This window comes from Phalacrocorax carbo, chromosome 21 (genome assembly GCF_963921805.1).
Source record: "Phalacrocorax carbo chromosome 21, bPhaCar2.1, whole genome shotgun sequence".
Lineage (NCBI taxonomy): Eukaryota > Metazoa > Chordata > Aves > Suliformes > Phalacrocoracidae > Phalacrocorax > Phalacrocorax carbo.
This window is the reverse complement of record NC_087533.1, coordinates 2,602,204-2,616,449: the sequence shown is the minus strand read 5'-3', so window position 1 is coordinate 2,616,449 and position 14,246 is coordinate 2,602,204. Positions and strand designations below refer to the sequence as shown.

Genomic DNA, 14,246 nt, shown 5'->3' with positions numbered 1-14,246 from the left:
ACATACTTGTCTGTTAGCCTATATTGATGGAGTTTTCATTGGTAAGATAGAAATCAGAGCCTATGTTGAAAAACACCCTCATTTATTTCAGGTGCATTCGGTGAGCCATCAGTTGGCTTTTTTAGACCTGTAAGTGGCAGTGAACTAACTACCTTTGGCCCAGGATATGAGCTGGTAACTTGCCTCTTGCAAATACTCCCTTCAGCAAAGATCAACAAGTCTGTCAGCATCTATCATTTCCACAGCTCTCTAGGACCCTATTGTGTATTAAAAAGAGGTGAAAAACAATCAAATTTCTTCCTTAGAGCAAATATTATTCCAGTTCCATGGGAGACCAGAAATCCTCATGGGTTTTACATACTGGTTGATACTAAACTCCTGCGGGAAGCTCTTTTTTCTTGTGTGTATCGAGAGATACTGGCTGCATTCTCTCTCCAGATAAATTTTATAACTGGAACTTCTGCTACTGAGACCCATCACTGTACTCAGAATTCAGGTACCCAGTTCTCCCTGTTATATTGACCTCTGTTTCCAGAGCAGACAAAGACAACTAAGATATTGATTTTAAAGAGACGGTCCTAGTTCTTGTCCTCCTGTGCTGCTCTAGTCTGTGGATTTTTGTATAATGTGTAGGAGAATCTATTGGTGCAAAGTTTAGGTTTCATTCCTGTGGACGTTAGAAGTCCACGAATTCAGCGCAACCTTGAAACCAACAATGTGGGCTCGAGGTGGAAGCAGAGCAGCAAAAGGATTTGTTCAGTTAGGGAGACTTTCTGACTATGTGCAACAGGAGACATCGTTGTATTTTTTTCTGAAGACATTTCAGACATTACAGTTTAGTAAAACTAAAATCACATTGTTCTGGCCATGAAATATTCAGGGTCAGAGCAGTTCCCTGCTGCCAGTGACATCTGATCTTCACAGCATCAGGCTGTGAGCAAGCTGAAATGTCTATTTCAACAAAAAATGTAGACCTTAATGCTCAGGAAAGGGAAACCCCAGGTAAGTGCAAACTCCTATTGTTATGTTGGTACCAGCAGATTTGTTTTTATTTCACTGTGCCCTTTAGCGAAGCAAGTTCCTTGCCAGAGGACTTGGACTATAACACTGTAGTTCCCTTAACCAGTTTTTAGCTAGGGGCTCTGTAGGAGCAATTAGGCAGTTCTAAATAAATTACTGTGAAAGTTAAATTGTTCCTTTATTACAGTCTTTGTGCTGCTTTTTAAATGCAGTGCTTGAGCTGTTCTCGTAGAGCCAATTGAATCAGACAAGGAGCAAGTATTGATTAATTAGATTAATATTTTAAACTTAGAAATACAAAATTGTAGATAATAATGTTTGTTCATTGAACTTGGATTGAAATGAAAACGAATCGGCTTTAATTTCGTCTGTAAATATCATTAAAGCTGCAAAATACTCCTCTTCTTTCCAGTTTGCTCAGTTCTTTAAATTCTTCCTCAGGGACTGTTTGCTGATCGTAAATCATCGTTATGCTTGAGAAAATGTCCATGCCTGGAAAACAAAGTCCAGTTTGCAGCTGGTGCTCAGACCTGTTGCCCAAAGAAACAGAAGTCACAGTTTTTTTCTCTGGTTTTGTTCCAGTGTGCAAAGTCAGAGACTATAAGACTTCAGATGCAGGTCAGACGTGTTGCTATAGAGGCAGAGATTTCTGGCGTACGTATAGATCTCAAGAGAAATGCAAAAGAGCAGTATTTTTCTTCTTCACATACAAATGTGTTAAAGGTTCAGATTTCCATGGGCAAGGCTTCTTATTTTTTTCCCTCTAGCTTGCTTGTAAATCAGTGAATCTTTTCTTTGTAGTTTGGAGAACGTTCAGTATCCCTACCAACTCTACATTGCTCCTTCTACCAGCAGCACAGAGAGACCCAGCCCAAATGGTCCAGACAGACCTTTTCAGTGTCCAACCTGCGGGGTCCGGTTCACTCGCATTCAGAACTTAAAACAACACATGCTTATCCACTCAGGTAAGAAACGTTACTGTTTCCAAGCATTGCTAACGTATAGACTCACAGAGGTTTGCTCGCTGCGCAGAAAATATAATAATGCAGTTCTTTTTTAATCACCTGCCAAGTGCTTGAGAACTGATTTCAGAAAGCTTGGGTAGGTATATCTCACTGAATGCTTGTTTTGAGGCATCAGATCTGACTGACAGCTCTGCTCATGGCTGATTAGCGTTTGTGTGGACTGCAAAATATCTGATTGCCTGAAACGCCTCAGAATAAGTCATTTTCATGATAAAGATTGACATGAACTATACCTGGCTTGTTTATTACACTAAAGAAGTGATGTAGATTGAAATTCTTCCTCTTACATGTAATTGTCCGCTGTGTTTTAGAGAAGACTTGCAGATAATATAGAAAATATTATCTGTCTTATGTCCTTGCATTGAAGAGTGCTGTATGCCTTTGGATCTCAGAATTTTTGGAGAGATTGCAGGACAACTGAATTGGTTTGATAATCAATTTGGCTGCTGCAGACAGTACAAGTAGCAAAAGGTTTGTGTGAATGCCTCCTCCGAGTCTTCGTCCCCAAGCTGTTGCATTCATTTTGATTTCCAGCCTCAGTATGAACCTCTAACATCTTTGCTATCAGTGTTCTTCAAGACTTGTCAGCGTTATCTGCCAATAGCGTTGACATTTCGGTGAATGAAGGGAATATTAAAGGGTTATCACGCTGGAGCGCTAAGCCTCATGGTTTGGCATCTCCTGGTTTGAGCTTGACTCTTACCTGCCCACAGATGCTGTACCATTTTTGGGCAGAGCAACCACAATTGTCAGATTTTTTTCACTGAAAGCAATTACTCATGAAATCCCTTCAAGCAAAGTGACAGTACTATGTTTAGGCCAGCGGTAATAGTATGTATTTAATACTTTAAAAAGCAAACACTGTGGGTGTATCGGGTGCAAAATCGTCCCAAGCCCATTGCTAAAGTCTTAGCTGAGAGCAGACAGAGCGTCTCTTCAGCAAAGCGTCTCTTAGCCAACCTGTGAACTGGCAGCCCCTGGGCAAAGCTGGGAGAGATTTGAATAGCAGTTTTAGAGTAATTAGTGTGCAAAAGAAACTCTCAAAAGTTGTAAATGTTCAAATTGTTTTCACATAAGCAAAATGGCTGAAGAGGCTTTCCTCAAACTATCAGAGGAAGTAGACGCCCTTGGGCAGTACGAAAGCATGAAAAGTTTTAGCTCCATGAGACAATATTCTAGTATATTAACTTGTTTTCACATGCTTAACAAGGAGTTTCCGTGTAACCTTAACTACAGCTTTCACTGTGTAAAAGCCCCAATTAAAAGTTCAGCTCCTGCTTTGAACGTTAAGGAAAGCAGAGTGAAAGACTGGTGGAATTAACAGCCTGGGCTGATGCACATTCAGCATTTGAAAAAACCTTTATTATTCCTTGACAGCCCTATTATGAATAGAGCTCCATATTCCAGGCTTTTGGCCTCACGTTTGGATTTCCACACTTTCTGGAGTTCAGACTTCTTATTAAATCTTAGCTTCTTGGTGATTCAGTCTTTTCTGTTGTAGTCGTTCTGTTTGGGTGTGATTACACTCTCAGCCACTGCAACATGTTGCAGAGCTCGTATGTTTTAGGGTTTTATTAGTGCCTCTAATAAATGAGAAACGAACTACTGACAGAATTCCTAAATTAATACAGGAAAAAAATGAGAGGCATGAACCTAAACTGTCTCAGAGAGCTGTCTGTTATGCAAAGTTGCTGAAGATTCTTGTATAGAAAGGTTCCCACGCAATATAAAGGCTTCTACTTCACCCTTTTATCACCGTTCCTGCAGCATTACAGGGGCATCCTTGTGCACACAAGTCCCCCTGCCAGAACACTTCTCTGAGGCCAAAGGCAGCCAGAAAAAGACATTGCAATTAAGGGTAGTCTGATAATTGCATTGTTGGGAACCAGTCTGGCACAAGAATCTCCCGAGATCAAAGGGAGAATGAAAAATGGTTTGAGATGACTGCTGCAACGGATACTTTTTGGCTGCGGCTCAGGATCTTAACCAATGTGTAATCCATGGAGGCTTATGCTCGTTTTAAACTGTGGGGAAGAAGACGTGTAAGCGTAACGGACAGGTCACATTGTTATGAAATTTGTTGGCAGCTGGTTCTGAGAAAGTGGAGCTCTGCGATAATTGTTTCTGCCGTTCTAAAGTTAACCAGAGAATTTCTTCCTAAAAGAGCTCTTCGCTGTGACTGGCCACAGCTGCTGCCCTTTTGCTGTTAGAAACCTGGAAGGATTTTGCCAGTGACCTCTCATTACAGAAGGTGAACGTTTTTTTTCTTGCTCTCTTTTCCGCAGGCATTAAACCCTTTCAGTGTGACCGCTGTGGGAAAAAGTTCACCCGAGCTTACTCGCTAAAGATGCATCGCCTGAAGCACGAAGGTAAACGCTGTTTCCGGTGCCAGATATGTAGTGCCACTTTCACTTCCTTCGGGGAATATAAACACCACATGCGGGTTTCCCGGCATATTATCCGCAAGCCTCGGATTTACGAGTGCAAAACATGTGGCGCCATGTTCACCAACTCTGGAAATTTAATCGTTCACCTGAGGAGCTTGAACCATGAAGCGTCAGAGCTAGCAAACTACTTCCAGAGCAGGTGAGGTGCACAGCAAAAACCTAACAGGGAAACTTGCTTTTTTTTTTTTTTTTCCTTCCTTCTTTTTTTTTTTTCTAAATCATCTTTTCCTGCTTTCAGGGCAGCCTGCTGTGCCTCTCATCAGGTTGCCAGTTAATTCCAGCCAAATCCATTCTTGCGCCACTCTGTCATATCTGATCTGTCTTACAGCTATAAGCTATATAGGAGGGCACCGAAGAATCGAGCGATATGCAGAAGCTGCTTCTGGGCTACCGAATTTCTCTTTGCAGTAGTATCTATGGGCAGGCTAATGGTGTTAAGCCATAGTGTTCTTTATTTGTAGTATCTGTGGAATTCTGTACAATATTTGCCATTCAAAATCTCGTACGTAGCCTGTTCACTTACATAGGGAACGGGCATGACAGCAGTACTTGCTTGATGCTTGATGGTTGTGGGAAGATTGCATGACTTCATACCTTCTCTTTTTTCATTTTCTAGGTAACATATTACTAAATGATCAGGCTAATAGCGTTCAAAATAGCAAGGGCCAGTTGGGCATTTCTTGTTTATCAGGGCACAAAAGACTTGGCATAGCTCACAAATGCACTTCACTAAAGACTATTAAAAGGATTCTGAGGTGTGAGACTACACTATATTCTCATATTGAAAGAAATGTTTGTAACCAATGGAATTTGAGGTAGAAAAATATGAAAGTGGGTAAGGGAAATTGGAGGAAGATAGATCTCTCAGCTCTTAAATCTATAGAGAGGGTGCAGCTCGGTGTGTATAAGTGACCTGTCTTCAGCAATGCAAAGGAAATGTATCGTAAATGTTATGGCATCTACAATACCATCCCTCATGATTTCTAGGTTTTATGCCCTTTCCCCTACAAAACATTTCAGCTATTTGTTTGATTTGGTTATCTCAGAAGTGATGTAGGATGAAAGAACTGCAGAGCAAACCCGGAAAGCCAGTCACGGGTTTTCCAGCAGAATATCATTTAAAAGTACAAGTGTTTCATACCTGTGGGATTACGCAGTTCTTGGCGCTTGTGCCAAAACTAGGGCAAAAAGTCTAAGGGATGACGCCATGATTGTGGTAAGCGCTTCATTGTCGTTGTCAAATTAAAGACAGATTAAGGTGTGTGATTTTAGTTGCTGTAGGCCTTCCTTTAGTTTGAATTTATAAACACTATGTTTAGCGTAGTTGATTGTGAATTTGAAGCGGTGAATGCTGCTGTCACTTAAGAAAAGGACTGCTTTTAAAGGGATTGTTGCAAGGAGGAACCAAAGCGTACAAACGTGCATGTATGTAATATATATATATATACACACTTGCCTCAAGTACGAACTTACATGTCTGGTGCTGAAAACTTGCAAAGAAATTTTATTTTCGTTATGTGCTCACGCTCTGAAAATACTACTGGAGAGTTTGGTATATTTTCGTTGGATACGCTCAGCCACCAGTTGGTAAGAGTAAGTTGCAGAGCTGTTGTCCAGAAAGGACTGGAATGGGAAGGAAACGCAATTCCGTTCTTTTCACAGTAGCGTGATATGTGTCAGCATCACAAAACGCCGCTGTAGTTGGCAGCCTCTTTATGCTTTCAGCACAACCCTTGCTTCCTGGCCTCACACTTCTGTTTACAGCCTGTCCACTCTGAGAGGAGTGCCGCTGCTGTTTCTTGGGTGGATCTTACCTCGGTGGTGGAAAAGGCCACATCTTTGCCAATGCTGAACTCATTTTTGTTTCTGTTTTTAAAGGTTGAGTGCTCCCTTTTTTCAGTGAGGTTTTCAGTGCCGTATGATGTTCCAGACATTAACTTTCATTCTCATCAAGGTGATACGATCTAAATAATAAGAAGTTGCTGTGTAGGAAGTATGGATGCACAACAACGCGAAATAGATGCATTTGAATAAATTCTCTGTGTTTAAATGAGAACCAGGTTGTAGTGCTTAGTGAAGTATGTCGCTGTGATGATCTTAGAGCAATGTGAAATGAATATCTTTGTTTTCTGTGCAATGCAGTATGTAGCTTGTGTGATGAAACTGGTATCGCTAATGTTTGTGTGAGAAATGACATTTCTCTTCTGTCCTTTGCCCCTCTTCTAGTGACTTCCTAGTACCGGACTACTTAAACCAGGAACAAGAAGAGACCCTCGGGCAGTATGAGCTAGGGGAGCATGGCTTTGAAAGCAACTCTTCTGTCCAAATGCCTGTCATTTCACAGGTGTCGTCAACTCAGAATTGTGAAAGCACTTTCCCCTTGGGGTCTCTGGGTGGGTTGGCAGAGAAGGAAGAAGATGTGCCAGAGCAGCCAAAGACTAACGCCACTGCTGAGGCAGCCGCGGGTGACCCTCCGAAACCGGAGCTGTCATCCATTACTATTGAATAATTCATGGTTTGGTTTAATTTTTGTTCTTTGGAAAGTGCCTGTGTTTGGTCCTGTACATTTTAATTTAATTTTTTTAAACAAAAGTGGGGAGATTTTCCCTTTTTACTTTGTAAGCTACGCTTTAAACAGAAAACTGCAACAGATGTTACATTATTTTTCATGACTGAATGATCACTTCTGTGAAAATATTTAAGACTGAATGCACAAAAAGATCTTGTCAGAACATCATGGAAGCTGTGATACACTTCTAAAGAAGAACAACTGAATCAGATCACTTTATCTATTTCTTCTGCCACAGTTAGAGCAGCTCATTAATTTTCTCTTGCTTCTGCAGACCCTCTGGTTAAGGGAAAGAAATCAGAGGGAACCTTTTTAAAATGACAAACAAAAGGATGCATTGGAAATCATTATTGAACAGTTTTGACTAGTTTTGAGTGGATGCTTTAATCTTCTGCATAAAAAAAAATGACACTTCCTATCTCTGTGCCTGCTGTTTTTCAAAGCGCTTACTGTAGCCCTTTTCTTGGAAATGGTAAGCATTTTTGAAACTAACAGTCACGCTCTTTTTAAAAAACACGTTGTCCCTTTTCATCTCAGATGAATCAGTTTGAACAAACCAAATGATGTCATGCCAGGTGTACTTCTTATATTCCGGTCCTTTTAGAAACTGCTTGATCGAGTAGCCTGTCCAGATTTGCCCATCTAAGGTTAGGCGTGGAAGTTCTATGGTCAGGAGAAGTCTAATGGTACATATTGAATCGAGGATGATGGAAAAGCATATATCCGTGCAAGCCTGACAAATATCTCGCGACTGTATCTTTCTGTGGAAGGGGAACCACGTATGAAAATGAAGGTTGTCCCAAGCTGAAATTCTTAAATCATGGCCAGTGTGTTTGCAATGCTGGTCGCTTCCCCCCTATCATATATACTGTATTTTTACTAATCCCCAGAAGCTAGCTAGAGGGAGTTTACAGATGGGAAAAAATGAGCTCTTTTGTGCATTATTGCACATTTTTTTGTTTATACATATGCATGTATAGTTTCTCAGATTTTTATTAGTCTGTTTTGGACAAAACAAGCAATTTATTCTCTTCAGAGGCCAACTTTCTAACCCAACAGGGGGTTGTTTACAAAAAGCCTATATAGCAATGATGAATTGTTCCTGTTACAAAACATTTTAAATCCTTGCCAACTCGGTTTATTAAAGGCCATTACTCCAGCTACGTACGCAGCTCAAGTACGCAATAAATTGAAAGATTTGCAATTTCATTTTTCCATATTTAGAAAAAGCTGCAAATTTAGGGTGTGGGATTTTCAGAGCAGTGAGTCTTGGTTCATCGAGGCTGTTTGGGCTAGAGTACTGCTTTGAAACCTAAATTAGGAAATACATTAGGAGGTTTGTGATTTTTCTTCTTGCTCTTGAAGTTAACTCAGTGTTTGATGCCAAATGCCTGTCGCCTACAGATGACATGCTGAGCGAGTAGGTATTACTTGATCTTAGTATTCCAAAGGCGTGATAAAAAAACCCTTAGTTTTGAATCTTGGGGTTTTAAAAATTGTTTTCTGTCCAGATTTGTTTTATGCAAACATGAGGAGGAAATGGAACCAATAGAGAGAGGTTGCTCCTGAAGAAACAGAAGACACAAAAGTCATATTATATTGCAAGATCAGTTTGCATTCAGTTAGCTTAGGCAGCTCTGATGCTCCGTAGGTCTGAGTTGTTTCTACTAATAGACTTTGGTAAGGACAAAAGTTGATTGCCCTTTGGAAAGAGCTTAAAGGGTTTCAGTGACTTTAGCAATTTTTCTCCACTGTGTTTTAGGTAAAAACCACACATTTTAGTTAAATAGAGCAAAAACCATTGGGATTTAAGTCCTTTTCAAGTTACTGGAATGAAGTGTCTCCACCAGATCCAAAGGGCGTTTTAGAGACATGCTGCAAAGAGGTTCTCTGCTACAATTCACTCTCGTGTGTCTACCTGTGTACATCTTCTTAAAAGGGCTCGAAGGAGTAGTTCTGGCTTTGGGATGCTGTACTGCGAATTAGTCCAGTGTCTGTCGATGGGCTGAGTTTAAAGACCAGTTCTCATCCACTTCTGGTTTCTGTAACTGAGAAGCCAGCGAGACAAGAAAATGCCTTTTTGCTGAGTTTTATCCTGAATTACAGGGCTATGACACTGAACTCAAATATACAATTTTCTTTTTTTTCCTGGTGTTACGCCACTTTGCAGGTATATGAGAATCCTTTGTGATCGCGTAGTAAGAAGTGCTTACACAAAGCACATTTCCAGGCTGTACAGGTGTCACAATCAAAGGTGGTTAGGTAGAGGTGGACATAGTCTTCTGTTAGGATCCGATCGTTTTCACCCATCAGCTGTTTTGCTAAACAGTTAATCAGTGGGGAGATGTGCAAATACAGAATGCACACGTCTGGCTATTGGATTTTTAAGACTTAAAATTTTGTGCCGGAAGGCAAACTGCTTTCTGAATACCAAAGAGAAAGGGGGGAAAATGTTAAAAAGACTTTGTAGCTCTAATCTGTTCTTCCTTGAAAAGAAATGAGTTAACTGTTAACGCCTTGGTACAAAGCAAGCCATGGGTTTCATTGTTCATTGCACTGTGTTACACATTATCTTTTTGACCTGGTAATCTCTGTGTAACATCTTAATTTCATTCTCACTTTTCAGTCTGATTCAATTGCAGGAACAATAGGGTTCTTAGAGGATTTTCTTTCTTTGTTTTCAGGTTGGGTTTACTTGTTAATTTTCCTGTTTGTAATTGTTTCTTGTTTATATCTCTCTTCTCCATAGAGGTGGACACAGATTAAATACAAATTATCATTTTACTTCTACTCCCTAACTTGCTGGAAGTGTTCAGTTCTTTGAAATGCTGGTGTTCTTCACAGGAGAGGTGTAAAAACATAGGACGTCTTAAATAATCTTTGTTGCTATTAAGCTTAAATTCCAAACTGAACGAGATGGATCTCTAACTAAGCAAGAAGAAACGAAGGACCTTGCCTTAAACTACACTTGGGATTAAACCTAAAGCATAAATTTCTTTCAATACTTTATCAGAGGGTTTTGAACTCTGGAGTGCATTTTCTTTTTTTTTCTTTTTTTTTTCCTTTTTTTTCTCCCCTACATTATTTGGCATGCATGTTTATTTCTGTGTGACAAGGATCACAGAATCACAGAATAGCTGAGATCGGAAGGGACCTCTGGAGGCGACCTAGTCCAACCCCCCTGCTCAAAGCGGAGCCAGTGAGAATGGGTTGCTCAGCCCGGTCAGGTTTTGAATGCCTGCAAAGGTGGAGACTCCCCAACTTCTCTGGGAAACCTGTTCCAGTGTTTGACCACCCTCACCATAAAAAACGGTTTTAGTCTGTTTAGATGGGATTTCTTGTATTTCAGCTTGTGCCCACTAGAAAGGTCCGGCTCCCTCTTCTTTACCCCCTTCTATCCAGGAGTTGTGCACATTGATAAGATCCCCCTGAGCCTTCTCCAGACAAAACAGTCCCGTCACTCTCAGTCTGTGTGGCAGATGCTCTAGTCCCTTCATCATCTTTGTGGCCCTCACAAGTTGCTTACAATTCCTCCCAAATAGCTACACACACAACCCATTGCGGGAGCTTCTTTGTGGAGGAGCTGTCTCCACGTTCATTCACAAAAGTGGTTTATGCCTTGCTTTTGCGTGTCCTTCTCCCACGTGGCACCAATCTTTGCACTCAGTGGGAAAATCCTTCCCTCGCCCATTTATTTTACAAGCAGAGTGCCTTCACTACCACAGAACTAGCGAGGTTCTGCTCTACGCCGGGGACCCGGACTCTCAGAGTCCATGCAGGGTCTTTACTCCTTGCATATTGTGCAGAGCAGTACGTCTGATGGGGACAACGGGAAAGGAAGGGATAGGTTTTCTCCTGATTTAATGTGGTGTTTCAGGAGAGGGGAAAAAAATTCAGAAGCTTTCTATTTCCCCGCAAAGAGCGGAAGAAAAAGAAGTGATGCTTTAGCTGTGCGGGAGATAGGGCCGTGCTGTAAGGGTTTGTTGTGTTTTTCAGTGCAGACACATAGCAAAATTCCCCTGGAAACCCGTGGGGATGCCTACACATTTAGCAAATCAAGCTCCCCGTCAGAACTGCTTGTCACTGTTCTTACACCACATTAGAGAAGATGTGTGTTCCTGATGAGTCGTCTGTCTTACTACAGTTTGAGTTCAGTTGTCAGGCTCGCAGATACTATGGTCAAGTCTCTCATACTGAGAGATTAGTAGACTAGGTTATTGAAAGTGGTCTGGGTTCACGTGTATCTTGAGTCTAAAAGGTGTGAATTTAAACTTTTTAAAAAAGTAATAGCTGCCAATGCAGTAGAATATATTTTATAAGACTATGATCCCTATATGTCCCTTACGGGATAAAATTTTATTGTTTTTAAGCTATGGTTTAAAGTTTTTATACGAGGGCTTCAGTCGCTTCTTGGTTGCTGGCTTTCCCCTCCAGCCCCAGGGTGTGAGAGCGCTGAGACTATTGCCGGTCTCTCTCTGAGGCGAACCATGAAGCATTTTATATGCAAATAGAACGGGAGCTTTGTGCACCCTGCAGGGATGGAGAAAATGCAGGTGTAGGAGCACCTGTTGCTCCTACATCCGTCGCAACTTTCACACCATCAGAATATGGAAAATAGCTGATTTTCATTCAGATCGATTACGTTCAAGTTTTGCTTGCAAGGTGAAACCCGGTTTTGGAGGGTTCTCATCTCCAAGTATGGACATAATAAATTCCATAGCATCTCGATGACAGATAAGAGGGTTCAAGGCTGGACGGCACCTCAGCCACATCAGAGGTCCCTAGTGAGTTGAGTCGGTTCAAAGTGTTTGAGGAAATGTACCATAAAAAAACAAATGTGAAGTTTTTTTAATGCAACAGTAGTTACTGCTCTGGGTTTTTGTTAACTCGACGTGTGCTATCACAGTAATGCAGTGTCCCACAGGTCTCTACTACAAATCTGGTTGCACTAAAAAGAAAAAAAGTATAAAGCCGAGTCAGTTCCTGGTGCTGCCAGCCTGTGTGGCAACTGTACCTGCAGTCTTCCTGAGGGTTGCTGAAGTCCCCAGAGGAGTGATTTTGTTTAACCATTCGTTTAGCTGATGCATGCTTTTTGATATTCTGACTTATAGCCCTGGCTACACAAAGTTCTTGGACAGCTTCTTTGCCCTGTTCCTGCAGTGCCTTCGCTCTAGGTGCTGCCCTATGGTGAAACCCCGAAGAGGGAAAAGAGTAAGCTGGAGGAAAAAAAAATGTGAATTAAATTATTGTTGGGCTTCTTTGTGCATTTTAGTAACAGTGAAACCCCCTTAACTGTGCCAGTCTCCGATCACCAGCCGTATATCCAGTCGTCATCTCATCCACAGTACAGCTTCTCTTGTTGATGCTGGCCACAGCTAGGTTACTTGGCATGTTTATTGACTTAACAGAATTGTTTTTTGGTTTTGGTTTTGTTTTTTAATGTATACGATGTTTAAATACACTTCACATTTTATATAATACTATCTGGCTATTAGTATTTTTCAGGAACCATAGTTCTTGGTGGCTATATATATTTTTGTGACTTTTTTTGTAAACTAAGTGCCGTTTCAACGTTACAATCATTTTTAGAGTTATTGTAATCAATGTGAATATCATGTTTTTTCAAATCTGTTCTGAGCCTGTAGTGTTTGCTTTGTGATCATATGTGTAATGTATATATTCTGTATAGTTACATTGTATTGAAATACTAGCTTGTTTGATATAAGAAAAGTATGTATTGGGTACCTTTTTGCTAGCCTGGTTGTTTAATCTTTAAAAAAAAAATGTTCTAAAATACAAAAAAAAATAAATCTCCAAACCGGTCCCATTATAGGTCAAAATTAAGGGGGGAGAAAAACTAGTTTTGAGTGTCTTTGGATAGAAACATGAAGCTAAGATTTTTCATTAAAATATTAATGTTTTATGGAGTATATCTTTGCTTTGTGTCGTTATTTAAGTATAGCAGCGCTTGTCTCACAGTGCAAAAGAGCAGCTTTGACCTCGTGTAAGAAGGTGCAGCTCTGTTGCCAGAGCTGTGTTCTCGTGTAACTTTTGCTTACAGTTAGTCTCAAAATAGTTGAGTATGAGGAGAACGTCACTGTTGCCGCAGCCGTCAGTGGGAGGAAGGTAGTTTAAAACAAAACAAGTGTTAATAAATGATTGGAGAAGTCACATGAGTGACGAGTATTCAGAAGAAAGTACACACTGCTATTTAATTTTCCATTGTATATTACATTTCCTTTTGTTAATGTTCTCTTTTAGGCCGTATTCTGCAAAAGCGGTGGGGCCGTCTTTTGAACGGGGTTTTATTGATGGAAAGCCAGCCAGGAGTGAGCCTAATCAAATCAGCCAAAGCAGGAGAGGCTTTAAAAAGGACAGTAGACACAGTCATCACAGTCACAGCTGTGAGCTTCAAAATAGTCATGAAACAACCTAGAGTCATGGGACTTAAAACACACCTCTGCTCTTCCTGGCACCCCTTGCAATTAAATTAATTTGCCTCCTACAGACCCACCTGTCTGACCGAGCTGGAATGCCGGCTGGATCAACACAGAGCTAGGGCACAGGTAGGGAAACAGAAGTTTTGTAACTGCCTGGCTGAAATGATTCTAGCTCTGCCCGGTAGCCTGTGTGAATAACAAGCAGGCCGGTGCGATGAATACGCTGGCAGTCAAATCGTGTTCAGCCCCTGGCAGGAGTGAAAACGAAAATGGGGAAGGATTCCACGGTGCCGAGTAAGCGGCCACAGCGAGCCTTGGAGCGGGGGGTTTGAGGGTTTTTGGGTTCCGAGTTCCCATTTGCCTAAGGACCTTGCGTAGAGACGGAAGTATTTTATCAAAAGCCCGGTTGGGAGAGGGGGGCGTACCTGGTGAAGGCTTTGGAGCGAGTGAAGCTTGAGATGTAAACGCTTTGACTCTGTCGGTCTCCCGCAAAAGCAAGAATTCTGCTGCTTTGAAGACAGACAGACCCAGTTGGGAGCACGCGGTGATGCTTGGCAGACTGTTGCGAATCTAAAGCCTGTACGGCTGTGTAGGGACATACACTACCACAAAGCTAAGGCAAAGGCTGCTAAAACATATACCTTTGATGGATATCGAGGTTCAGACCTGTGACTCGGGCGGGTTTTCCCAAAGCACAGCCACGTGTTTAAGTTTAGCATGAAACATCTTTTAGACGCCCTTAACA

General features: G+C 41.3%; 1 protein-coding gene across 7 annotated transcripts in view; it reads left to right on the top strand.

The window, feature by feature from the left end:
- ZBTB44 (zinc finger and BTB domain containing 44) overlaps window positions 1-12,991 on the top strand; it is a 41,668-nt gene extending 28,677 nt beyond the window's left edge. For 4 of the 7 annotated variants that reach the window (XM_064471019.1, XM_064471018.1, XM_064471020.1 and 1 more), the window contains 3 exons: window positions 1,822-1,985; window positions 4,331-4,631; window positions 6,719-12,991. In XM_064471019.1, the coding sequence (XP_064327089.1) occupies window positions 1,822-1,985; window positions 4,331-4,631; window positions 6,719-7,001 (748 nt within the window). In that variant the 3' untranslated portion in view covers window positions 7,002-12,991. The remainder of the gene's footprint in view (window positions 1-1,821; window positions 1,986-4,330; window positions 4,632-6,718) is intronic. The other 3 variants (XM_064471023.1, XM_064471022.1, XM_064471024.1) reach the window with 3 other exon arrangements.
- Window positions 12,992-14,246: the final 1,255 nt, after the last annotated feature.